General features: G+C 51.2%; 1 protein-coding gene across 2 annotated transcripts; it reads left to right on the forward strand.

Annotated features, from left to right (window-relative positions):
- Window positions 1–1,146: 1,146 nt before the first annotated feature.
- Window positions 1,147–26,015, forward strand: OCRL (OCRL inositol polyphosphate-5-phosphatase). 2 transcript variants are annotated; one of them, XM_030574625.1, is made up of 19 exons: window positions 1,147–1,228; window positions 1,773–1,890; window positions 1,979–2,140; window positions 2,864–2,965; window positions 3,496–3,610; window positions 5,199–5,315; window positions 5,562–5,749; window positions 7,182–7,293; window positions 8,341–8,450; window positions 9,854–9,989; window positions 10,971–11,081; window positions 12,753–12,918; window positions 13,158–13,393; window positions 15,559–15,582; window positions 20,805–20,924; window positions 21,194–21,278; window positions 23,275–23,402; window positions 23,886–23,997; window positions 24,095–26,015. In XM_030574625.1, the coding sequence occupies exons 2-19, from the start codon at window positions 1,841–1,843 to the stop codon at window positions 24,217–24,219; spliced, it is 2,199 nt and encodes a 732-aa protein (XP_030430485.1). In that variant the 5' UTR covers window positions 1,147–1,228; window positions 1,773–1,840; the 3' UTR covers window positions 24,220–26,015. The 2 variants fall into 2 exon arrangements, with proteins under 2 accessions (XP_030430485.1, XP_030430486.1); XM_030574626.1 differs by lacking the exon at window positions 15,559–15,582.
- The last annotated feature ends 967 nt before the right edge of the window (window positions 26,016–26,982 follow it).

Raw genomic sequence — 26,982 nt, forward strand, 5'->3', positions numbered from 1 at the left:
TTTTGGAAAATGCTCATTACCACAGGGAGCATGATCTAAATACTTAGATCAAAAGGTGTCACTGAGTTTTGACTTCTCTCTTAATGCTTCTCCCAAAACCCTTCTCTGTGAGCCTGTTTGACTTTTTCTGGAACTTAACTTGCCAGCCCCTCGCTTTCCTGCTTCTGTCCTATATTATTGCTCTACTCCTTGCTGCCACAGAAGCAGCCCCATGGTTGGAGTGCAGGGGCAGTAGATGATGCCCCCATTGGAGGTGTAACCTGATGAGGGCCTCTTAGGAGGTTTTCATCCCCTGCAGGGTCCCACGGTGCTTTGTATGCAGCATAGACAGGTATAAGTAGTCTTGTCTTTCCTTTGCAGAGAGGGAGGTGGATATTAGGAAACACTATTTCACTAGGAGGGTGGTGAAGCACTGGAATGGGTTACCTACGGAGGTGGTGGAATCTCCATCCTTAGAGGTTTTTAAGGTCAGGCTTGACAAAGCCCTGGCTGGGATGATTTAGTTGGTATTGGTCCTGTCACTGTAACTGTCTGAAAATGTGTGTCTACTGCTACAAATAGCACCTTGGATCCCTGTCCCCATTTGATACTGCATTTGGTGCTTGCAGTGTCACTGTTTCCTTTGTGAAGGCAGTGTCCCCTGTTATTTGTGAGTGTCTTTCACATAGCAGCAGAGGAAAGAAGTAGTTTTAAAAATCAGGAAAAAGGCACTGGAACCCCCTAACACCCACAAATTGGTGGGAGTCTCAGGGGCACAGAGAGGACCCGACACTGCCTCAAACTCACTTTTTAAAATAGACTAAATGTCAAGATAGCAGATAAATGAGGAATTCGATCATGAGTCCAGAGGAGCAAATGGCAGCTAGTGGCTTGTTTATAGAAGGGGTTTAAAGGTCAAGAAGCCAAACCTGTCTATGTCTTGGTGTGTGTGTTTTGTATGTCTGAAGCTGGCTGCAAGATCAGAATACAGGGAGACTGCACACCAGAGCGCCTCTTTGAGATCCCCAATGAGGAACGCTGCCTGGGGTTCCTCACCGAAGTGCTGAATGTACAAGAAGGTAAGCACACTTAAACCATGTGTGTGTGTCTGGGGCTCAAGAGCAGTTTCTGACAGCAATGTTTCCTTCTCCAGCCCAATCGAAAGCGCCTCTTCCTGAGCACAGGGAGCCAGCCAGCTGGTATCAGGTGGAGAAAAACCTCCCAGCTCCTCCGCAATCATCTGTTTCAGGTACTGGAGTGAGTCCCACCTCTGCAGTTGCTACTCTGTGTTCAGGGCACAGTCATAGAGCCCTTGTTTTGAATGTTTGAGTGAGATACATACAAAACTATGGCCTCTGCAGGAGCTTTGATTTTCATTGATCCTGTCGGGTAGGAGCCTGGTTAGTGCTTTTCCCCCATCCGCCCACTAACTCCCACAAAAAATCCCACCTCCTGCTCCTACTGTGGTGTTACCATGGATTGATGTCTTATTGACATACTGTATCTCTCTCTGCCAAAGTCCCTCTTGGTTCATAATTGTCTCTCCACCCCTTGGTCTGTCCATCTTCTTACTCTCTGCTCCCCCTCGCCTCTGTCAGCATCTCTTCCCCATACCCTCTTGGCACCATCAGGGTTGGTAAAACACTGCTACCCCTTGCCACTCGGACATTTCTGTGGGGATCTCTCTTCCCCCTCCTGGAGTTAGGTTGCCCCCTCTAGGTTCTTGTTAAGCTGTTTTCTGAAGAACATCCGCCTGGGCCTCAATCTTAACAGCCAGGCTTTTGTCTTTACAGGGGTTCTAGGCTTTGAAGATCATTTCAATGCCATAAGTTTGGAGAAGAAAAACTTACAAAACCAGCAAATGGGATCTCGCCGGGAGCCCCCGCCCCCCCCTCCTCCGCAAAATAGGCAGTAAGTAGCATCCCAGAGCTGTTGCCTTTACCCTCCAGTATCCTAGGCAGTAACCCCAGTTTGAAGTCTATGGTTGTCTCCTGTCTAGATTTCATCGAGAGAGGGAAGGTGTGGCCAGAGACCAGCCAAAAGTAACCAACACCATGCGCAAGCTGTTTGTGCCCAACACACAGTCTGGGCAAAGAGAGGGTCTCATCAAACACTTGCTTGCCAAAAGAGAGAAGGAATACGTCAACATCCAGAGCTTCAGGTCAGTGCTGCCCCCAGAGCCATAGCCACGAGGCACAGTGTATGTAGGGGTAGTGAGAAGCAGAGATTTTCCCAGCTTCTGTGGGCTACTGCCTTGAACCCAGCCCAGGTCTCAAAATCAGCTCCTGCTGATGGATGGCCTATGTGAAACAAGTAATAGGGTTTCAGTCTAGTTCATAGATGGCCACAGTACAACCCTACAGCCATCATATTGCCACTTTCCGGTTACCTTATGGGTAATCTCAGCCCAGGGGCTGGGAGTTGAACTCCCCCAAGCAGAACTGAGGCATGTTGGCAGAGGTGCAGTAACAGGAGCTTGCACTGCTGTTGCCCATGCTGCATTGTCCTATGAATACAAAGGGCTTCATGGTTGCCAATCTGATGCTTTTTTGCCAACATGGCATTCACTTCCAACATGTAGAAAGCATGGTGTGTGTCATGTAGCTAGGCCCCCAGTGAGGTTTCCCTTGCTTTGCAGAGCTCTGTGACATCCCTGGTACGTTAGAAATGTGGCATGCGCAGAATTCTCTGTGTTTTGCAGTCTTGGATAGAGCTCTTCATGTTATGTGTAGTTCACACTCCTTAGCTAGTTTATGGGCCTTTTTACACAGGACCCTCATGCAATTCAGACACTCCCTGTCTTGATGATATGTGCATTAGAGAGTCTGGACCTATTCAGTAAAGCCCTGCCCCAGCAGCATGGCTGCTCTTGTGTGTATTGCAGGTTTTTTGTGGGAACGTGGAATGTGAACGGCCAGTCTCCTGACAGTGGATTGGAACCCTGGCTAGTCTGTGACTCAGACCCCCCAGATGTCTACTGTATTGGGTGAGGCGTGAACTCCTGTTCACTTACACATACACGTCTTTGGTCTCGCTCCCTTCCTTTGGACACTGATGGATTTTATTTATTTCAAATTCCCAGGCTTCCTAGTGAACTCCAAACTTTATACTGGTGCCTAGTATGTACCTTGGGACTCAGAAGGGAGGGGAATCTCCTTCACAGGGATAGAGTAGTCAGAACGATGCAAAGAAGCAGCCAAAAGTCAAGTAATTTCTTGAGCTAACAGAGCAGCTTTCCTATAGTGAGGCACCAGCTGAGACTCAGCGCATCCTTGGCATTAGCAAAGCAGGTCAGACTAATGCCCCTCAGGGAAATGGTCTCTGCAAGAGGCTGTAAGACACTGCAAGAGAGCCAGGGTGCTTTCGTTTGAGCTAGGCCCAGTTGACCTTCCTCCAGGATGAATGACCACAGAGAGATTCAGACTGGGCCTCCTGCAGTGCCATCTTCTGATGGGGGTACAGAGGGGAGACTGGTTTGGGGGAGAGGGGTAGTGTCCTAAATAGACTTGTTTTTAGGTTCCAGGAGTTGGACCTCAGCACAGAGGCTTTTTTCTACTTTGACTCAATGAAGGAGCAAGAGTGGCTGGCTGCTGTGGAGAAGGCCTTGCACCCCAAGGCGAAGTATAAGAAAGTGAGTCCTACACAACCATCTCCTCTGGCATCCAAGTTGGTGGGACTGGGAATGGGGCAGGAATGAAGCTCACACTTTCCCAACTCAGATCGTCCATATGTCACCCAACCAAAATGGCCAAGAGCAGAGTCCCCATGGATGCGTACCTGACACCGCTAATGGAATAGTTTCTGGGGCAGGAAGAGTCACTGTGGGACTAGAATAAATCTGGAGATAGTTGTAGGGCCGAAAAGTCCTCCAGTAACATCTCCCTGGCTGTTTGGTGGGTGCCTCATGAGTGGGGCAGCAATCACCAAAAAATGTCTCCAGACTGCTGACAGGACATATACTCAATGTGAGATATGTGCCCTCCTACAGGCAGGCAATACAAGGCAGAGGCGGGTCAAATTCCATTTTTGCCTTGTTCTGGTAATGCTGCAGCTATAAAAACCGGGTGTGTCTTGTTCTAAGGAGCCAAGTGAATAGCTTTTCCTTGGAGGAACAACACTGTTTGTATAGGGGAAGTTAGCTAGGAGACTGCCTTGGGAAAGAGTAACTTTAGTTGTAATGTTGCTAGCTGGCTCCTTCCTGACGTGTCAGGACTGAGTCACTACAGCTTTTCTTGCTGGAATAGCAGGCCTTCTGGCAGATGGCTCTGTCTTAAGACATCAGTTAATTTCCCCTTTCTCCTGCCCCACTATGTTTTGCTGTGACTTCCATGCACTGCTATTTTATGTAGAACCCAGTGACACAAGTTACAGGTGCTGAAAGCAGGCAAGTTGAGCACTTGGGGAATTGATAAAGGAGGCCTGGTCTCCCCCCATCTTGCATTATTTACATTTTTAAACCGTGATCTCCATCACATGTATAAGGCTGATCACACGGGAGGTAGCTATGGGAAAAGTGGAAGTGACTGAAATCATAGATAAGGTGCATGGTTAAAAATGCAGAGTTCAGAATCCTGCAAAATATTACAATGTCTCTAGCTCCTCCTCCAGTGACACCTGCTGATGAGGCATTTCTGTGCACCTTCTTGATGTGGAGATTTCCTTCCCATTAACATTAATAACACTTTGCACTTCTCTAGTGAACATTTCAAAGCACTTCACGCTGGTCAGTTATGCCTCACAACCCGCTGAGCTGGGGAAAGTAACACCCCCATTTAGAAGATGGGGAAATGCTGGACCGGGAGGTGAACTGACTTGCCCAGAGTCACCCAGAAGAGACCATGGCAGAGTCAGGATCCATTCAGCAAGAGACGGTGCACATAGGTGCCATGTTAATGGTTGTAGGACGAGTTGAACAGTGGAGAATGTCCTTCCTTCCTTCTGTCCTGCAGAAGGAGCAAATGCTCTCTGGGAGGTAGGCAGTGTATAGGATCCCAGAGATGCTGCTTTGTGGTGCCTGCAGGTCAGGCATATCTGACTCTGTGGATGCTTCACTTGCTGGCTCTTTCTCCTACATTGAAACCACTCATGCAGAGTTGGGAATTTAAACAGTGAGCTCCACTGCCAGTTTTCTGTATTTCTGTATAAGCACAGGGGGTGAGAAATTGGGGATTGCATTACGGCTGATCTGGAAACTCATGGCATTTTTATTTATTTTGCAGGTGCAGGTGGTCCGTCTGGTTGGGATGATGCTGGTTGTGTTTGCCAGGAAGGATCAACTGAGTTATATCACAGATATCATGGCAGAGACTGTGGGGACTGGAATCATGGGGAAAATGGTGAGTGCTGTTGGTCAATGGGTGCATGGCCTCTGAATAGCTGACTCTGGTGTATGTTTGTGTGTAATGTGGTCTGTCCTACAGTGTCTTGCCTTACTCTCTCATCCCTGCTGCTGCTTTTCATGTCAGTATGCCTCTTGTTTTCATTGTCTCTGTGCCTTTCCCCAGCTCTCTCCTGTTCAATCTGTTACCCAACTTCTTCTGTGTGTGTTTGTGTAACAGTCTCACCGGTAACTCTGTCCCCAGGGTAACAAGGGCGGTGTGGCCGTGAGGTTTGTATTCCACAACACCACTTTCTGCATTGTCAATTCCCACCTTGCTGCTCATGTGGAGGACTTTGAGCGGCGGAACCAGGATTACAAGGATATCTGTGCCCGGTTAAGCTTCCTGCCCCCTGACCAGGGCCTGCCTCAGCTGAGCATCATGAAACACGAGTGAGTCTCCAACTCCACATACCTTCTCCAAGGTCTGGGAAATCTTAGCTAGAAATTGCTACCAGCAAGAGCCCAAGTGTAGACAAACCTGCAGATTAATTGACAAGGTGAGGAGAATGCCAGAGCCTTGTCTACACTAACACTCTTGTTGGTGCAGTTGAACCAGTGATTGCACTAGTGGGCAGCGTTCTTGTAGTGGCTCACAGGGCCAGCCTGTCTCTAGTACCCTTCCCTTGCAAGAAGTCTGTAATGTGCTCATCTCAGCAGCTGGCACTCTTGACTCAAAGGCTGATTATTACATAGTTGTGGAAAACCTGGGGCGTTTCTAGAACAACAGACAAACCAGGGGTTTTATTCCAGGTTTTTCTGGTTTGTTCATTTTTGAGCTCTTGTTACTTGGAAGGATTTACTTGAACAACTCTCACAGTCTTCAAAGTTTTTGAATCTAGAAATGGGCTCAGATTTCAGTCTGTGACTATAACTGTTGTTGTAAAAGGCTAAGAAAATTATAAGTGTGTCAAAGTTTCTGATATACCTGTTGGGAAGTGATGAGAATGCTATAGGACTGTCTGAAAGGGGAACAGGAAGAGTCATTGGTGTGGCTATTGTAGAGAGGGGTGTGATTAGCGGGTGAAACAGTAAGAGAGGACAACTGCATTTAGATCTTTGTGGATTTTTAAGAGACCTGCATACGCGTCCTACCAGCTCAGCTTCAGTCTGTGTGCTCAGCATAGGTGCATTGGGTTGGTCAGATTTCAGTAATGTACTAGGTACTGGAAAAGCAAACAAACTGGTAGACTTGTATGGGATCCAAGGGCAGAAGCAAAAGGCCTAACTGTTCTTATGTATGCCTTACAGAAGTGCAAGCTTTACCTTGTGGGTGATGTGTGCGCCTTTGTGTTGGAGGGATAAATGCCACTGTGCAGTGAATTGTGTTGTACCTCTTACTTGTTTCATTTCATGAAAACATTGGTGGGTTTTTCCACATTGTTTTCAGGCTGAGGAAAACATCAGCAGCCCTTACCGAGGATTGTGGTGGATTCTCCATCACTGGCATTTTAAAATCAGGATTGGCTGTTTTTCTAAAAGATCTGCTCTAGTTCGCACAAAAATTATTGTGGGGCAGTTCTCTGGCCTGTGCTGTCCAGGGGGTCAGACTGGATGGTCACAATGGACCCTTCTGTCCTTGGAATCTCTGAGCTGTTAGCTAGCTAACTGCTTGATTCCATATAGATCACCCACCTTTGGGATGCTATCTCTGTAGACACAGGAGTGGCAGCTGCTATCATATTTTGCTTCTCTTATCTGTTCTCTTGTGCTCTAGCTATCGCGAGAGACCCCTTTTCCAACCTGACATCGCCATCGCTCTCTCCCAAGGGAGTTCTGATATGAACTGTGGGCTTTTCTTTTCCATGTTTGCCTTTGTGTGTAGTGTTGTCATCTGGCTGGGAGACCTAAACTACAGGCTGTGCCTCCCTGATGCCAGTGAGGTGAAAACTCTGATCAGTAAGAATGAGCTTCAGAAGCTGTTGACGTATGACCAGGTGAGTGAACTTCAGCCATGTGGGTATTGGGTCATCCTGTTTTAATATATCCCTGCGCTTGGGAGGTCTGGCATGTGCTCTGTGGTGATGAGATCTAGACATGGCTCTAGGACGTTTTTGTTTCTTGCCGTTTTAGTTTAGGATGTGATGTTTAGGCTGTAGGAACGTGTATTAAAGCTAAGAGATACACCCTCCATGCTCAACAGCTCCTCTCACCAGCTCTTGAGGGCAGAGGAGGAACAATGACAGAGGTCAGTCACAGCTCAGAGGGACCCTGGAAAGTATGTTGCAGGAGCGCTAGGGTTTCCTGCCTGTAACTGAGGCCTTGTGTACTCCTCAGAAAGTTGGACCTGAGTTCTGTGCAGTATGTCTCTGCAGCACATTGGAAATTCCGGGGCAGCGTTAGATACATTTAAAAAAAAGGAAGGTTATCCAGTGAAACACGAAAGGAACAATACGCTCAGTGCAGTGTCCCTCAGAGCATTTATGGTGATAGTAAATTGACTTCATGCTGCCTCTTACTTTGTAATTTCCAGGATGCCGCAGAATTTTGTATTGAAAATAACAAACTGAATTTTTGATGCTGTTAGGTGAACTTAGGAGCTTTGCAACTGAGTAGGAGACTTATGAGAGCTGATTTGGTGTTGTCAGCCAAGTGCACCAGCTGTAGGGTCTGCTAAAATGATCACCAGTGAAGTAGTTAGCAATGGAGTTGCTTAACTGTCATCATTAGGTTTCAAAGTTAACACTTGGTTGAAATGAACGGAGCAGTTCTTATCTCTCTTGGCTATTGGTTCATGCTGTCTACAGACTCAGGCAGGCAGCATTATGTCAGTTTGCACCTGTCTTTCGAAGGTTTTCTTTGCACCCAGAGCAGGTCTGTTTTGTAATGAAAGTGTCTGTCTGGGGGCATGGTTCTATCGAAAGGGGTGGGTTCTGTGACAGAATCCATGGCTGTGGAGTAAAAAGGCCCTGCCTGTAACTCTGCTCTGCAGAGTTGTGAAGACTTTGCTGTTGTGCTAATAGGCCGTTCCTTTTTGCCTCTAGTTGAATATTCAGCGGACTCATAAGAGAGCTTTTGCTGACTTCACAGAGGGCGAGATTAAATTCATCCCCACGTACAAATTTGACTCTAAAACAGACCGCTGGGATTCCAGGTAAGTCTGTTGATGGTGGCCTGTTAACCTGTAATACCAACAGCATCTTGCCACACAGCTTATTTCCCTGGCTTAATTATTAGGCTCTGATCCTTCCTTCTCCTGGAAACACTCAACACTCTCTGGAGCCCTCAACATGACATTGAATAGCCTAGCGGATCCCTCACAAATGGACTAGACATTACCTGGGACGGAGCTCTTTCCTGACGCAGAATGTCAGTGAGGCTATTGAATGAAACATACAGTTGATATTCCTCTGAGAGGTGTGGGGAATACCTCTGAGGACAGAGAAACAACACAAAAGGCACTTGAAGGATTAGGAGTAAGGGCAGATTGTCTCTTTCTGAGTCTGCTTTGCTGTAGTCTGGTGAGCCTGGGGACAGAAGAGTCAGCCATGCCGAACTCTGGTTTAGCCTTCAGCAGAGGCTCTTTGATTTCTCAGCCACACAAAGGCAAGAAATATTGACAGAAAACAAAAATGATAGTCCTGACCTGGGCTGGCACTGCAGGGTCCTCTTCCTCCAGTAGCTCAAGGATCATGGACCTCCCTTAGCCTCAGGGGCAACATGGGGCCTACCTGCCCCATTGCAGCCTTCTGTGCTGCTCAGGAAAGTCTCTCTCTCTCTGCTTCCTCCCTTACAGAACTCAGTCCTCATATCTTCCAGCTGGGAATCAGAGCTAATCATTAGCTGCTGCTGAGCTGGATCCCAACACCTGTCCATTAGGCTTCTTCTTAGGTCAGGGCTTGCTCCTCCCTCGCTCTGCAGGTCCTTAAAGGGGAAGTCTGCCCTGCTACTCTTGCCCATGCAAACTCATCTGGGGAAAGATAATTCAAAACACAGAGACTCAAGGACCCTGGAAAGCAGGAACAGCTGACTAGACCTTCAGCAGTCAGGGCAGTGAGCAGTAATTTAAACTGTAGCTTGCACTGGAGTGTGGCAGCAAAAGAAGCTAATGCAGCTTGGGGCCACATATGCAGAAGCCTCTGGTTATGGTGCTAGCCCCTGCTGAGCCCATTCCACTTCTTAGCACTGCAGTACCAGCAAGATGTTAACAGGCACTGAGAAGAGCAACCCCAGTGATTGCGGGGACAATGAATAGATCTGGGGCACTAAATCCATGTGGCTAGTTGACAACTGGGGCAGGGAGCCTAAGTAGGTATTAGAAGGGTGCCACCCCCAGCGTTGGACTGTAGCCCTGGTAGGGGGCAGAGAGAGGAGAACAGAAGTAAGGGGATGCGATTTCAGAAGGGTAACATTTCGGATGAGGAAAGTGATGAGAGCCCCATCACTCGAGATGCTGCCCTAGGAAGTGTGTCCTGCAGGGACCAATCTGGCTGAGGAGGGGAATGGCCAGATGGACAGGAGGACTGTCTGATTTCCTGGTAACTTGTATATCTGCAGTGGGAAGTGTCGCGTGCCAGCCTGGTGTGATCGAATCCTCTGGAGAGGAGGGAATATTAATCAGCTCCGGTACCGCAGTCACATGGACTTGAAAACCAGCGACCACAAGCCAGTCAGCTCGCTGTTCCTTATTGGGGTAATTGTCACTTGATGTGCTGGGGGAGAACGCTTGGTTGAAGTTCCAAGTTAAAGGATCCATCAGCCATGTTTATATTGATATTAAAAGGAGGGGGGTGAGCAGAAATGAGTAATAGCTGCTGGGCAGCCTCACTTACCTCAGTATCTGAAGCAAGGGACTCACAAGAGCTGCTGTTCTCATATGCAGCACAGGTTGGCTGTGCAACCAGAGCAGCTTTGTGCCATGCTGACAGACAATGCTTGGAGTTTACACAGCAGACATGCAGAGTATTCAGCAGGAAGGCTCCAGCCCTTTGATTGCTTTAACAGATTTTCTTAGGCTCTGAGGTGTGACCCAACATGTCTGCCACCGGGATAGGTGCGCTGAGTTGTTTGCAGCTGGCTTCTCCTTGGGGCCACAAGCTACCAGTAAACAATTGCACCTATTCCCATGATGCTGCTTTTGCTCTGCTTGGAGCTTTTGCTCTGCTGGGGTGATTCTGGTCTGGGGGGACTGTGAAAGGCTAAATATAAGCTGTGGGAGGGAAGAGATTTGAGATCCCTGGCCTGTTGGGTGGAGCCAGCATGTGTGTCCAGTATTCCTGTCCCCTACTTCTTGACTAGGGTGGTCTCCTAGACAACTCATTGCTTTCTCCTCTTGCCCAATCAAGCAGGCTGAAATCCTGAGGAATTTTGGGTAAGACTGCAGAGTGCTTGTGCTACTAGTTGCAGGCCGCCCTTAGAGCATTTCCTGCAAATAGCAGGTCCTTCCTGGTGCCCGTTGGCCAGAAAAAGACACCATTACTGTAGGTATAATAGCTTGCATGAAATTACCCATGAAACTTGGAGGAGCAACTGGGCCAATCTTCATCCTTCAAAGCTGCACATGCGAAATGCCCAAGAATCTCCTCAGCTTCTGCTGCAGTTATTTAAAAACCACTAAGGGAGTTTACACTATTGAGGCCTACATCTTCAGTGAGTATAATCTGATCTCCTGCAGGTGAAAGTTGTGGATGAGCAGAGGTACCGGAGGTTGTTTGAGGATATTGTTCGCATGATGGACAGAATGGAGAATGACTTCCTTCCTTCACTGGAGCTTAGCCGGAGAGAGGTGAGAACAGAAATGGATTCCTTGTCTGCTTCCCGAAGACCAGCAGCTTGCAGAAGGGCTAGAATTTCTCTAAAGGACTCTGAGGCCCTGGTCTACACACAAAACATAGGCTGACCTAGCTGTGTCGCTCAGGTCTGTGAAAAATTTCACGCTGTGAGTACCACCATTAGGTTGCTCTAACCCCAGTGTAGACATCGCTAGGTCAACAGAAAGATTCTTCTGTCAACCTAGTTATCACCTATGGAAAAACTCCTTCTGTCAGTGTAGGAAGCATCTATGTTACAGTGCTGCAGTGGCATAGGTGCACGGCCTATAGCAGCTATAGTGTAGACATGGCCTGATACTGTTCTATTAAACTACAATGTAGACAAATGTGCCAAAAAATAACTTCAGTTACCTCCCTACAACCAGGTATTGGGTTAGAAATTGTGCATTGCCCTGACCTCTCAGCTAGCACGCTGGTAGGGTGCACTTACAGTAACTCCTCACTTAAAGTTGTGGTTATGTTCCTGAAAACTGCAACTTTATGCAAAACTATGTTAAGCGAATTCAATTTCCTCATAAGAATTAATGTAAATAGGGGCGTTAGGTTCCAGGGAAATTTTTTTCGACAGACAAAAGACATTATATACATATGCAGTATAAGTTTTAAACAATTTAAAACAAACAGTTTAATATTGTACACAGCAATGAATGATTGTGAAGCTTGGATGCGATGGTGGAGTCAGAGGGTGGACTGTTTCCCAGGGCATGCCTTGCTGCTAAATGATGAACTAGCACTCGGCTGAGCACTCAAGGGTTAATACATTGTTGTTAATGTAGCCTCACACTCTACAAGGCAGCATGGGCTGAGGCAGCAAGGAGGAAACACAATAGATGCAGGGCAGTAGCTGCAAATACTTCCCTGCAAAAACTGAACATGATGATGAGCCCGCGTTATCCAGCTAGAGCACACCAATCCCCTCCTCCTGACAGCACATGCACGGCTGCACAGGTGCTGATTTTCCAAAGTGCTGGGGGTGCATGCATGAGTGAGAGAGAGAGACGTGCATTGCCCCTTTAAGTCCGCTGAGCCCACTTCAAGTACATTGCCCTTTAAGCAGATCAGACAGGAAGCAACAGTTTCCAGCAAGCTCCCTCCTTTCCGTCCCTGAGCCCTGTCCCCCTCCTCCGCTTTGTGGAGAGGGGGTACGGAGTGGGAACATCAGCATTCCTCTTCCCCCCACCCCACCCCAGCAAGCAGGAAACTCCCAGGAGCAGCTCCAAGGCAGAGGCAGGTCAGGAGCAGGACAGCATTCGGCGGAGGGCCATCTCAACTCTGCTGGGCAGCTGCTGAGCCACATACCTTACAGGGAAGCTGATGTGAGGGGGAAGGCTGCCCCCCCACCCCCCGGTTTTAATCCCCACAAGGAGGGGCTGCTCTTCCAGAGAATCCTGCACTGGACAAAGCAGGCAGCTGCCAAAGATGTTATAAGGGAGCATCACGCAACTTTAAATGAGCATGTTCCCTAATTGACCAGTGACGTAACCAGTGACGTAACAACGTTAACTGGGAGAACTTTAAGTGAGGAGTTACTGTACTTCCCATTGTTGAGGGTGATGCGGAGTCCTTATACATAATTATGGTTCCCTGTAGGTAATAAGAAGAGTTGTTTTCTCTTTGCTCTGCAGTTTGTGTTTGAGAAGGTGAAGTTCCGGCAGCTACAGAAGGAGAAGTTCCAGATCACCAACAACGGGCAGGTCACCTGTCACTTCTCCTTCATCCCCAAACTCAATGATAGCCAGTACTCTAAACCATGGCTTCGAGCCGAGCCCTGTGAGGGGTACCTGGAGCCGAGTGAGTTTTATGCACTGTCTCTGTAGTGTCTTGGCTAAGGCAACCACCATTCTGTCCTTTCCCCCTCTCCTGCTGTTTGTCACCATTCCTACCCTCACGTGCCATCTGTCTCCCTTTCCCCTTTGGATTTCTGCCACTCTGCCCACCTTTTTCATGTGCTGTGTGTCTTTCCATGAGGTCTCCATTACTTTTCCGCTGTGGGGTTCTGCGAGTCCATGTGTGCCCCTTGCCTGTTTCAGATGAGACTGTGGACATCTCCCTGGATGTATATGTCAGTAAGGACTCTGTGACCCTTCTAAACTCGGGTGAGGACAGAATTGAGGATATCCTTGTCCTTCACCTGGACCGAGGCAAGGATTATTTCCTCACCATCAGTGGGAGCTACCTGCCTAGCTGCTTCGGCACCTCCCTGGAGGCTCTGTGCCGAATGAGACGACCAATCCGCGAAGTTCCTGTCACCAAACTTGTTGATCTGGTAAGGAGCAGTGGTCCTGAAGCTCCGGGGAGCTTGCTCCCTGAGATTTGCACTTTGATTTATTAACCAGACACTGAACATTCCCCCTCCTAAAAATGGCCACACTTCCCAAGGGCTAACCTCCCTCACTTGGGTAATGGTCCTGGCTCGCCACTGCTTCCTCTCCACATGCTGCACCCTGGCTTTCCTCACATTCCCCTAAGGACTATTCACTGCTCTGTGCTTTCAATCCCATCCTCTCTTGATGGCTTTGCTTCTAATATTTAATGGGCTGAAAAGCTAACCCAAACCCTCATGGTCATGCTCCTACTGCATCTTTAGAATTGCCTGAGTTTCCTTGTGGAAACTTTTTATTTTAGGGGATGCTGATTGTGGTGAGCTCAGGGCACAGCCTAAGAGGAGTCTGCCATTTCCAGACATTGTCTCCAAGAAGTCTTGTGAGTAGCTGTCAGAGAGGCTGTCAGAAAATGCCAGAGGCTGGCCCTGTTTTGGGTGCACAAGGAAATACAGATCCTTTCCAAATGCTGCCAGTGACTTACCTGAACAAACTGTTGGGCTCTTCTAAAGCCAAAATCAATTCCCCATATTTATTCTGGCTCTGGACTTATGGAGCTTGTCCCGAGGCTAAGAGACAAGCTCAGAGAGAGTGATAGCAACAGACAGTATCGATAGCACCCTCAACACACATGATGGCTTCACACCAAGCATGCACATTTGGCAGATGTGCTTGTTCTATGTATGAGCAGAGTGATCTTTAAGTTCCTCCTGTAGGTTCAGAGATTGAGCTGCAGGAAGTCATGAGAGGAGATCTGTTATCTCTACAGTGTTGTTGGGTTTAGATAGTGAAACTAGCCTACTGCGTCAAAAGCTCTGCTCAAATTAAGGCCAGCTTGACTTGGACTGTGACCTGGAACGGAGATAATCTCTAAAAGAAAACAGGACAGAATGGTTGAAGGAGAGTCTGGAAATTGGATTGGTGTGGAATAGCGAGTGTATCTGGAGACAGGTTTGTGCGTGGTTCTCTCCAGTTCTGAATGTGCTTGCAAGGGCCAGGTGATAATGATTTGTTGTGGTTTAAGAACCAGCACCATTTCTGCTGTCAGCTGGAATGCCAGTCCAGGACCCAGAGCAGCCTGTTGGAGGGTTTGCATCCACAGGAGCAGATAGTGTTCACACAGCAAAATTGAAAAAATAAAAAAATGTAACTGTATTGATTACAGAAAGGGGACAGGCAAACAGAAGGGTAGTCCCCTGGTGGGACAGGCAGTTAAGTGAGCTTCTCTCTGCGATTAAAAAACAAGGAGTCCTTGTAGCACCTTAGAGACTAACAAATTTATTTGGGCATAAGCTTTCGTGGGCTAGAACCCACTTCATCAGATGTAAGAAGTAAAAGATACAGGAGCAGGTATAAATACATGGCTGTCGGGTGTCACCAGAGCCTACGATTATGTTGCCTATCTCTGCTTCCGGTCACCTAGTGCTTTGGAAGGGGAGCCCACTTTGTCTAGGTTTTGGGGGTTCCTGACCCCAGACCCCCTTGGGCTTTGCTGCCTTTCCATGGTGGCTGTGGGGTCCCTATGTACACAGGCTGGAAGATGTTGAACCCTGCTAGCTGAAAGAGGAGGCATTATCATGTAGTACTGTTAAGTTGAGACTGACTTGCTCTGGGCCTTTGGAGCGTGCGTTTTCCTGCCCCTAACTGCACAAAGTTCCTGATGGCCGTCTTTAACTCACCCATTGCCATGCACACAGAGATAGTCACAGGAGAAACTGAGCAGGTCAGATTTTACCAGGACACTTGATGCTGATTGTGAAGACTCGGCGAGTGGGCAGAGAAATCTTCCAGGTAGGCGCCTGTTTCCACCTCTGGCCGTGGGTGTCTGCTGTGTGCTGAGCAGTGCTACAAGGTCACTAAGGGTGCTCACTGGAGTCCCAACAGGCCTTTACATCATGTGAGCAGCATTCCTGCTAATTGGGATCTAAATCTCCTGCTGCAGTTTTAACAGCAGTGGTGTCAGCAAAACATGTGAGAAGTAGCTGCCAGTCAGTGCTGGTGGGGTCTCAGGCTGCTGAGTCTGTTTCTTTTCTGCTTAATCATAAATCAGGTTCTCTCTGTTAATGATGCTCTCCTCCCCTCTCTCTCTCGTTTCCTGCTCTCCTCTCAGGGAGAAGACAGCTTCCTAGAGAAGGTAATCAAGCCAGTGCTGAGGGGCTTTCTCAGTGGTTTTTGTTTGTATTTGCTGTAAAAAATGAGCACTCAGACTTTTCCCATTTTCCTGACGAGGGCAGGGGGAGACTGCTGCTGAGGGAGTGTTGGCTCCAGACGTGCCAGAAAGCCCTGCTGTGGGCCTAGAACAGACAGGTACACTCTACAGTACTGAATTAGCCCTTGTGTGCCTCATAGTGACTCTAGTTAAGGTGGAGATGGCACCTTTCAGGTGTGTCTAATTTCCTTAGGACGTTTTCTATTGGGTAAGAAATTCTCCTGACGGATCCCGGTGCCCAAGGTGAATCTGTCTGCAAAATCTGACTTAGATTTACCCCTCATGAGTGAGTTGAATCAGTGCATGGGAAATGGGCTTCAGAATTGAGGAAGGCTTTCTGAAGGTTATATTTTTGCTGGGGGAGAGGTCTCTGTTAGCTGCAAAAAGAGTTTGGTGTGATGGCTTCCATCTCGGCATGTGAGTGAGGCCTGGGGATAGGGAGGGCCTTGCCACAGCTTGAGGAAAGTCCTTAGGCATGCTTTCTGCCTGACACTTGCCATGACACTTGCCACAGTAGCAGAATGAAGCAATCGAGTAATTCTTGCAACTCCCACCATCTGAGCAGCTGCAGCAAAGGCAGGGTAGTGCTAGGAACGGTCATTCTGCGTGCGCTGATTGTACTGCAGAGTCAGGGACTCAAATCCCACTGCTGCCTGGGGAAGATGAGGCAAGGAGCCACTGTCCTTCCCTCTCCCCCATTCTTCCAACTCATCCTCAGAGGATTGCCCCAGTCTCTTGTTTCCTCCTGCAGCTGCTCAGAGGCTTGCTAATATGAGAACTTGTGCTGCTGCCCTAGGCTGTGCTCATGGAGCAGAGCGAACCAGGAGAGGAGGTGGGGAGTCAGGGAGTGATCTTATGAGACAAGAAAGCTTCTGCCTCTCATCCAGCAGGGAGGAGGGGAACAGCAGGGCGACCTGTCTCCCAGGGTTGCTGCTTTTGGAGCAGCTGGCTAATGTGGTAAAGCAAGGGAGGAAAGAAGAAACTCCCTCCTCCCTGCCAGCACAAGAGAAGAGCGCACTCCAAGTTAGTCAGACATTTACAAGCCAAAGTGAAGAGTGCCCTGGTAGGAATCCAGTGCAGCCTATCACCATTCCCAGCAGCTAGGGGTGGACTCTGCCAGCTTTTTCAACAGGCTGCTGCTCTGAGTCAGCCCAGGGGCTTGCCTTCTGCCTGTTTTGAGTGCAGCCTGTCATGCTGTCTGGAGAGCTCACAAGCTTGAGTGCCAACCCCAGGGCAGACTGTTCAGGGACAGGGCACAAGCCCCCATTGGTTGTGTGTTCTACAGATAGATTCACTAGCCAAATAATAAGTGTGAACTCCCAAAGCCTTTTCATGGAGTCACAGACAGTCCCCTTAGCACTCTGCTCTATCATACCACCCCCAGCAAGCATTGCCTCTTTGATAGAGAGTCACTTTACACCAAAGATAGAGTCCCAAAGGACCAGTTACTTGCCCCAGGGCTATTTGCACCATTGATCTCACACCAAAGACAATACTTGTATTAACTAACTAAGGATTTAACAACTAGGAAAAAGAAATGAGTTTGCTTACCTGCTTTAACCTTGTATACATGCACAAATGGGTTAAAGTCAGGTATCAAAAGCAACTTCTATAGTAAGCAGACTCTGTATGTCCTTTAGGGCTAAACCAAGCTCAGTCATTGGGGACTCCTTGCTTAGCCTATGGGCATGTCTTCAGTAGCAATGTTAAAGCGCTACCGTGGCAGCACTTCAATGTGGCCGTGCTGTCGCAGCACCCAAGAGCTCTCCCAGCGCTGTGAAAAAATCACCTCCACGAGGGGAATAGCTACCAGCGCTGGTGCACTGTCTACACTGGCACTTACAGCGGTGAAACTTGGAGAGCTCAGCGGCATGTTTTTTCACACCCCTGAACGAGAAAGTTGCAGTGCTGTAAAGTGACAGTGCGGACAAGCCCTTAGAAATCCTCGCCCCTCTGAGTTCAAGCAGCAAAGGAATAATCAGTTCTCCTTAACAGGCCTTTTTGTTCCCTTTCCCCAGTGTTCAAGCTGCCATGGGATGGGGGCTTGGGCATGTCCCCTCCTCAGAGCTGTGGGGGAAGCAATCAACGAAGTCCTTATTCCACAATGACACATTTGGACGCAGTAGTCCTTCCTGATGGGCAGGGGATAACACCTCTTGTGGTGAATGAGAAATTCGCACTGGGCAATGCTTCTCCTCTGCCTGGGGGGATTTACAGTCTGAGCAAATGTTTAAACATTACCTTGTACCGTGGGCGGAGCTGTTCTAAGTAAGATTAATACATGCAGCATCCTACAAGCAAACCACAAACACTAAACACATTCTTGTTCCACAAACACTCAACACATTCTTGTAACACTACTATCTGTTTTAACTGTACTAATCCACAGGCGAGCTAGAGTCCAGCTATGCATTTTTCAGTGTTCAGTGAGGCCTGGGTCTTGGCATGAGTTGGCATCTGCCAGTGTTATGCAGCCATCACATCCATGTAATTCCTTAGCCCTGGTCTACAATGGGAAATTAGGTTGTTACAATTGTCGCTCAGGGGTGTGAAAAATCAAACCCTCTCCCCCCAAGCAACACAGTTAAACTGCCCTAACTCCTGCTGTAGACAGCACTAGTTGATGGGAGAATCCTGTCAGGGAGGTGGAGTATCAATGCCAACAGAAGAAGCCCTCCTGTCAGCTTTGGTAGTGTCTACTACACGGAAGCGCTACAGTGACGCACCTGCTTGCTAAGTGTAGATGAGCCCTTAGATGGGATATTTCATAGCAGCCTGTGGTAGATTCAGCCCTGGGATAAGGATTTCAAGCTCTGGCCCTTGCTTTGCAGGATAAAAGTTGTAGCTGGAGAATGCTCGTTGCAGTAAACGTGCTGCTCTAGATCTGTGGCCCTGTGTGTTTAGAGCCGTGAGAGAGAGAGTGCCTTCCCCTGCACGTGATTTCTAGCGGGACTTCTCCAGGGTGATCTAAAACCGGGAACACACACTATGGGTGAAGCCCTGTCCCTTGGGAAGTGAATGGAGAGTCCAAAGGAATGTAGTGTCTTAGCTGCTTCACATGAGTAGCAAGGAAAATGAGGTAAAGGGAGGTGTGGGCACTCTATACAGAGTGGAGCCTGAATATAGCTATTCACCACCAGCAGGGTGGGCATTGGGGGCAGTGAACAGAGGCAGTTCAGCAGGCTTGAGAACAGGCATGTCAGAGTGCTAAGGGCGTTAGTGAATGACTGTGCTAAACCTGCAGTCATGGGCAGCTAGCTGGGCGGGAAGGAAACAGCAATGGGATTGAACCTGGACAAATGAAAGCCAGTATGTCTGAGGGGATGGGGGAAAACATGTGATCTAACCAGGGATTCAGCTATAGAGCAAAAGATGCCCGTAGTATGAGGGTGCGCTAGGGCTGCTAGGAAACAGCCAGTTTGGTAGCAGCCAGTGGGACCTTGGGGCTGAATGTGCAGAAACACCACGTGGCAGGCCAGGCGAAGTCTCACCACACAGTGCTTGAGCCCCCAGATGGCAGGGAGCTGGCGTCCTGTTCTGGACGGTTTGGGATGTCGGCCTATTAGAATGAAGAGAAGAGCAGCAGGGGCTGGATTAAAAGGAGATATTCACTGGGACTTGCAGCTACAGTGGGGGAGCTGGAGCCATCTACAAATCCCAAGGGGTGTAACTAAGGGAATGGCATTGCCCAAAGGAACAATGGGCAGGTTCTCTGCTGCTGAGATGTTTCGCCTGACAGAGGCTTGGAGATGCACAGGAAATCCCATCACCACGTCGGCAATACCTGCCTAGTGTGTATTGCTGTGCCCCTTTCAGCATTCTCTGGGGCAGGGGAATGCTAACTCCCTAGCTTGCAGTGATGGCATAGCTGTGTCAGTCCCACTTCCCAGGATATGAAAGAGACAGGGTGTGGGAGGTGATTCTTATTCAGCCTCTGTTGGTGCGAGAGAGAAGCTTTCGAGCTACACAGAGCTCTTCTCAGGGCTGGCTAACTGCAGTTTGCCGGTTTCCTTTCTAAGGATGGCTGATGTGAGAGCGTGAGCAGCTCCTGAGGCAGCGGGTGACTAGCTCTCTGCAGAAGCAGGCTGAATGTAGGAGGAGGCAGCATGTTTCCAGCCCAGAGTGCTGTGGGTCTCCTTGCCTGAAGGTGGAGCTGGGCAGGAAGTTAAATTTGGCTCTTGTCTTCGGTGGGGGTGGGGTGAAGAAGTTGAGGAGTGTTCTTTTGGGGGGATAGAAAAGTGCCCCCAAAAGAAGGAGCTGTTTGTGGGTGTTACCCCTTCTCCAGTGCAGAGGGGAATCTAGGCCATTGTCTCATCTTCCAGCATCTCCTGGCATGCTGAGTGTCAGCCGGCTTGCCAGGCTCACTCAGAGGCTGGGGACAGCATTTGGCACTAGGTGGTTTGGGTGAGAGCTCTAGAGCTAAAGGTCAGCATACTGTGCAGGAGTTGGCTAAAGCTTCCTGATCCTGGGGCCAGGCTGTTCTGCCCCACGGCCACTGGAGCAGCCTTATGGTAGTGCTTTGGCCATGTGCTGCCTGCCAACAGGGAATCCTCAGCATGGATACCTGCCAGAGCAGCAGAGACCTGTGCCTGTCACAGCTGGGGTTTGTGGGCTCTGACCTGGAAATATTGCACTGAAGCCTTTTGCATTCTGCTGGAGACAGGTGGCCTGGAAGTGGGGCGGGTTTGTATTGGTCTCTTTAAAGGGTTATTTTCCTGCCTAGCCCAGGAGCCTTTTGCATTCCCACCCTCGCTAATAGTGGATCAGGTGATCCATGCAAGTCAGCCTGGTCTGAAGGGGGCTAAGAGGGTGGGTTTGGAGGAGGGTTAGGGTCTAGGGGAATCTGCATGGTGCAGATCTCATGTGAGGGGAAGGCTGTGCTGTATGGGGTCCTAACAGGGTTGTCACCTAGGTGAGCGGGGGGTGGGGGGGAAGAGCGGAGCCTATTGGAGTGGCAGCTTGGCTGGGGCGCAGTGGCCCAAAGCGGGGCTGGGGTGGCTGGGTGCTGGGAAGGCAGGTGGGAGCTGGCTGGCTTGGGTGAGTGCCGGTAGGGCGCACATGCTCTTGCAGGTTCTGGTGGTGGTGTTGGTGTCTTTGCTGTAGAGGGACTAGGGCTCCTTTACCCTGGGTCTGCTCTCTCCCACCAGGAGAAATCACTTCTGCAGATGGGCCCCTCTGACAGCGAGGATGCCAGCGAGAGACCCCTGCAGGTGCCTAAGGAGATCTGGCTACTGGTGGACCACCTGTTCAAGCACGCTTGCCACCAGGTGAACAGAAAGGGACCGTGCCTGCACACAGAGAGCACTCCCTGTGGTTGGTGACCAGGGGAGACACCCTGGCTCAGTGAGTCGGTAGTACTCCAGCCACAACTGAGGCTGGGTGTTTGCAAGGCTGAGGCTTGCTCCCCAAGGGCTTGGCCATCGCGCCTATGCTCAGCCTCAGCCCAGGCTGTCCTGGAGCCCGTGCAGCCTCCCTCGGCTGCACTTTCTGCCCTGCAGCTCTCAGGAGGGTGCCCTGACTGCACTGTCATTGGCAGGAGGACCTGTTCCAGACGCCTGGCATGCAGGAGGAGCTGCAGCAGATCATTGACTGCCTGGACACCAGTATCCCTGAGATAATCCGTATCCTTCACAGTGCTGAGAATGGAGTCTGACTCCCTGCACCTCCCAGGACTCAACTCACCGTAGAGACCCTGCGGTCTCACCTTCCCAGGGGTAGGCTTCCTGCTGGGGGAGCTGCCTCCATCTCACCCCTCTGCCAGGAGTGACTCGAAAACACCAAAGCCACCACAGGGCCCTGGGTCAGAAGAAGGGGACCATGTACAGGAGATGGCTGTACTCTGCACAGGAGGTGCTGAGCGATACCTGCAGGGAGCTCTGGGAGGAGCCTGATGAGAGAGCATAGATGCAGGCGTGGGCATGAGAGTGGAGGAGGAAGGGCTAGAGGACGCAGGGCAGGGGTTGGCTGGAGCCTTTAGCAGCAGCATTTTGGATTATTTGGGGGGAGGGAGGGCTCCAGCATGGAGCAGGGCTGCAGCAGTGATCTGGGGAGACGCTAAAGCCCACGCTGAGGATGCATGCTGGGAGTGGGAAGTGAGGAGGATAGTGGAACTGTTAACAGTGAGGGAGATGAAGGGGCCAGATGGGGACGAGCTCAGTTTTGGAAATGGTCTGTTTGTGATGAGACATCCAGGAGGTGTGCACAGCAGGTGGTGTTGGAGGGAGGGTTGGTGTGCACATGAGGGAGTGCATAGCAGAGGGGGCAAGGATGGGTACGGCAGGCAGGGTGTGTGTGGTTGGAGTGCACGACAGGAGTGTTGAGGGGTGCACAGCAAGGGGTGTCGGAGAGGTGGGGGGTGCACACGCACACGGAGAGTGCAAGGCAAAGGTGTCATAAGGGACAATTATTCCCCTCCCCTACCCCGAAAAAAGTGTCCTGATTTTTTACACTTGCTATGTGGTAACCGTGCCCCACTCACGTCCCCTGCTGTACACATGCCTGCTGTGCACCACCCCGCCGTACATCCCTCGACACTCCAACCCGCCACCCCTGCCGTACCCACCCCCTCTGTCACCCCACGCGCACACACTTCCTGCCAGCAGCCATGACCCAACAAGGGCATTTGGCCGGGGATTGCAGCCTGCAGCGGCTGGAGGGGGGGAGGGCACCAAGGGATCCGCGGCAGAGAGCAGGGACAGGTGGTGCCTCGATGTGGGGCAGTTTCCCATGTGTGCTCCTGCCCCCCATTATCTCTCTCAGCATGGGTGGGATGGTTATAAAGCCAGGTGGGAGAGTCAGTGGCCACTTTGGGTGAGTCTGCACCACAGTTTAAGTGCAGAGTTAGTGGGACTTGAGTCAGCTGAGCTGTGTTAGGGAGCCCTGGGCTTAGAGTGACCAAAGGTCCCAATATTAGAGGCTGTGTCTTATATTTGGCAGTGATGGGGAGCAGTCCCCAATATCAGGACAAAGGGAGTCCCGACCGATGTGTGGTTGGGATGTGGGACAAATATGTTAAAATTGGGACTATCCCGATAATATCAGGACATCTGGTCGCCCTAGAGGTGGGGAGTCAGAGAGGGTGGTGGTGAGTACGGCAGGCTGTGGGGGGTACACAGCAGGGGTGCAGGATGGGGTGGGGGTGCGTATGGCAAGGGTGTTTGGGTGAATACGGCAGCAGTGGGGTGTGCACAGCGGGAGTGTCGAAGGGGATGGAGGTGTATACAGCAGGGGATGTGAGGGGGTGTGTACGGCAGATTGTGGGGCGATCAAGTGCATGAATGTCGAGGGGATGCATGATGGGTGTAAGAGGGTGCATGGTGGGGGGCATCGGAGGGGAGAGGGGTGCATATGGCAGGAAGTCGGGGGGGTGCGTAGCGTGGAGATAATTATTCCCCTCCCCTGCCCCCCAAAAAAGCCTGTCCCTGGCTGTTTGAATAGAAGGGGATAGAGGGAAGCACAGTTGAGGAGGCTGCCTGAGGAAAGGAGGAGCCCAAATCCAGAGAAGGGTGGGGGAGGAGGCTGAAGGAGGGGTGGCAGAGAGACACCAGTCATGGGGGCGGCTGGGCACTGTGCAGGGCTGTGCTGGAGGAGATTGCTCCTTGACTGGCTGTGGCACAGCGGGCAGCAACCACTCGGTGGCTGAGGCACTCCTCATCTTCCTGGAGGCTCTGCCGGAGCCGGTCATTTGTTATGAGCTGTATCAGCGATGCCTGGACTGTTCCCACGACAGTCGGCTGTGTCGACAGGTGTGTGCCTCCCTCCCCGTCACAGGGCCGCTCGGGCTCCCCCCTGCTGCAGTTAGCAGCACTGGCCTCGGGGGCTGTGCCACTGCCCCCGCGCCCACCCAGGCCACATGGCTGCAGTTAGGGACCCTCTGGCCCAAGGTGAGTGGGGTGGGTGGCCAGTGTTCTGTGGTGGCACACGCCTGCCGTGGGGGCTAGGGAAACTGGCTGGAGAGGTTTTGGTCCAGCAGCTGCAGGCACATGCGTCTCCTCTGATATGGGCCTGAGGCAGAGACTGAGGCTGGAGGGCTCCTCCTCACAGGAGTTCTGCTGCTGAGGAAGGCCAGTGAGGCTTGGTAGGTGGTGCTGGGCATCTTGGAGCTGTGGCAGTCCGGGGGAGGCATACATCCTGATCTGGACTGGCAGGAGAGGCCGTAGCAGACTGTGTGGGCTTGGGGGAAGGAGGAACGCGTGCTGCTGGGGGAGCTTACCTTTCCTCCCTTGCAGGTGATTTCTCACCTGCCCCGGTGTCACCGCAATGTGTTCCGTTACCTGATGGCGTTCCTGCGGGAGCTCCTGAAATACTCAGAGGACAACAACGTCAGTGCCAATATGATTGGTAAGAGCCCACCCTGCCCCCACTTGCTGCTGTCCATGCAGCATCCACACATGCCCTTGCCCGTGTGTCTAATGCAGGATTTTGCCTCTCTTTGCAGCCACCCTGTTCACCAGCCTCCTCCTGCGGCCTCCACCCAACTTGATGTCGAAACAGACTCCACAAGACCGCCAGCGTGCCATCAGCTTCCTCCTCGGCTTTCTGCTTGGGGGGGACGAGGAGTGACCTCCCTGTCCTCGATGTGTGGGACCCACTGCCTGTGGTTTGGTGTGGGCCAGGCCCACCCCACCCCATAGCCCTGGAAGGGGGAAGCTATGCTACAGTTTGTGTTTATCATCAGGAAGGAAGTGACCTCCCATTCTTGCCCCTGCTGTACCTACACTGCAGAGGACTTGTACGCGCATCACACTGCCACCCAAGCCAGAGCTCTCCAGGGGACGGGGACTGTGCTGGTTCATCCCCCATCATCCCTTCCCTGCCAGTGGAGTTATTTATGGGAAGGGCAGACCAGGAGCTCCCTGAGGGCCTGGAGGTTGGCCAGGGTGTCCCCTGGCTGGACTCTGCTGCTCTGTGTGTATATGTATGTGTACACACTGACACTTGTGTGTCTTGCCAGCTGCACAAAGGGGCTTCCCTGAGTGTGCATCCCTTGTTTTGGACCCAGTGTGTGCCAGCAGCAGCACTGAAGGCCTCTCCAGTCCCTTCAGCGCTGCATGGCTTTTCCTCTCTCTGCTCTGTGGTTTGTGTGATGCGACTCCTGCCCCTGCATTGCTCACCTCGCCCCCTCCCCCAAGCAGGGTAGCCTTACTCTGGCTTGTTGGCACCTGGCCCAGTGCTGGGGCAGTGATCAGGGTGGCCCTGGCCCAGCTTCCTTCTGGGGTGCCGGTGGGGTTGCTGGTGGAATAATGGGGTGATGTTGCAGCCTCACTGGGGAAGGGGGGAGGCATCTGAGTAGTTGTGTTGTGAGGGGACAGTTTAGTCTCCTGTGAGAGCGGGGCGAGGGCTCAGCCTCCTGGGGGTGTGCTGGGGTAGCTCAGTGGGGCTGCGTGGGCATTTGGCAGGGCTGCCGATTCTCTGGCAGGTCAGAATGCAGCCTCCTCAGTGCTCGCCCATGGTATGCTCCAGCCCTCTGCTGTCAGCCACCAAGGAGGGGATCCCCCTTCCTGTGTGTGGTTCTGGCAGCACCCCCAGCCCTGTGCTTTCTGCTACAGCTAAGCCCGGCACCTTGCTCCTGCCTCTGCATTCTGGGCCCCCTGCTGTCAGTGCAGAGCCCTTGCCCTGCTCTCCAAGGAGATGGAAGATCCCAGGCTCTTTGGCACTTGTTCCCCTTTTTGTGCTGAGGTTCACCTAAAGCTGAGCCCTAGGAGGGGAGTGGGGATGTGCCATGTGCCCTGCCCAGTGCCTGGGGAAGAGACTAGTTGGGGGCCTGCATCATTCACCCCTCTGCTGCTCCATTTCCCCTGGGGCAGGGAGGAAGAGCTGAGATGTTGGGTGGGAGAGAGGCGGGGTGCTGCTCCCAGTACCAGTGCTGGTGGGGTTTTCCCAGCTGTGCACCTCCTGTCTGTGTCTGAGGTGGGAGGGGGTCACCAGAACACTAAGACCTACCAGCTTTGGCCACAGGCCCAGCCCGGGCAGCTCCAGCACCAGGAGCTGAGGTGTGGGCCAGAGCCACAGGAGAAAGGAACCTCAGTGCCCAGGCAGCTCAGTAGTTTGGGGGAAGGGAATGAGTCCTGGTCAGCAGCAGACCCTGGGGGTTCAGTGGCTCTGGTAAGTGTGTGGAGGAAGATCCTACTCCCGACCTCACACACACACACAATGCCAGGAGAGGGGAAGCGCCCCCCCCCCCCGCCCCGGCTCTGCACTCAGGCTGTCGCGTGGGCCTCTCCCCTCCATTTCCTGTGCTGCTCTGTGTGTTGTCCTGTTGCTCGGAGCTGCCCAGGGCTCCTGTACCTTGGGCTGTTTCTTTTTTATTATATAATTTATTAGAAAACTGTTCTAAATAAACCTCCGTTGTGCAATGAGTGAAGTGGTGTTACAAGCCGCCAGCCCTTCCTGTCCCCTGTGCTGCCCAGGAGGGCAGTAAGTGCTTTGGGTGCTCCTAAGGCAGCAGCTTGGAGCTCCACGTCATCCTTGGAAGTTGATAAAAGAAGGAAACTTGGTTAACTTTCCTTCTTTCAGGTTGTTTGCACATACACTGAGTGTTACATGCTTCCTAGTGAGCACCAAGGTACGTTCTGAGCCCCGGGCTCATCATATGGCTGCCCAGTCTTCAGGGGAGATTCCAGCCAGGGAAACCCAAGTGGCAGGGCAGGGGCTAGCCTGTTCATAAGTGCAAACAGTGGAGTTTTGGACTGTAACTGTAGGGCCAGAAACTTATGCTGCATCCTTCCCCTAGGCAGTTAGTTTCTTCACCAAAAAAGTCTCAGCCAATGAACTGCAAGAAAAACTTGCGGTGAAATGAATTAATTGGCCAGGAGGGGAACTGGTTAGTTAAGTTTAGGCTCTAGTCGGTCTGTTGTGACTTTAGTTTATATGTAACCCTTGGTTTCTGCTGGCTGGCATTTGAATCTCTGGGCATTGTTAAATACACTTAGGTCTGTTTATTGAGAAAGCAAGTAAGTGTAAGTTTCATGGTGTGTCACTGCTGAGCTGTGGTGTGCTGTTCTTTAGTGACAGAAGAGCATGGAATTGGGCAAGTGTCCAGTGGAGCAGGAGCAGGGTGCTGCCCATGGTTGGTGGCAGGGAGCTGATCCCCAGCAGGCACAGAAGAGGTTCCCTTGCACAAAGGGCAGGTGGTAGCAAGGTGCCCCACAGCCCTGGGTACCCCTGCAAAGTGCCACAGGGCATGGCCCAAAGTGGCAGCAGCCTCAGTACTCCACTTGACTGCCTGCTGCCCCTCAGGCCATTGCTTACATGCGTGTAGTCCCCACTGCCTTCACGGAGCCTATGCACCTCCAGATCTGTGGGAAAGGCTGCTCAGCTGCTAAG

The sequence above is a fragment of the Gopherus evgoodei genome, chromosome 9 (assembly GCF_007399415.2).
Source record: "Gopherus evgoodei ecotype Sinaloan lineage chromosome 9, rGopEvg1_v1.p, whole genome shotgun sequence".
Taxonomy (NCBI): domain Eukaryota; kingdom Metazoa; phylum Chordata; order Testudines; family Testudinidae; genus Gopherus; species Gopherus evgoodei.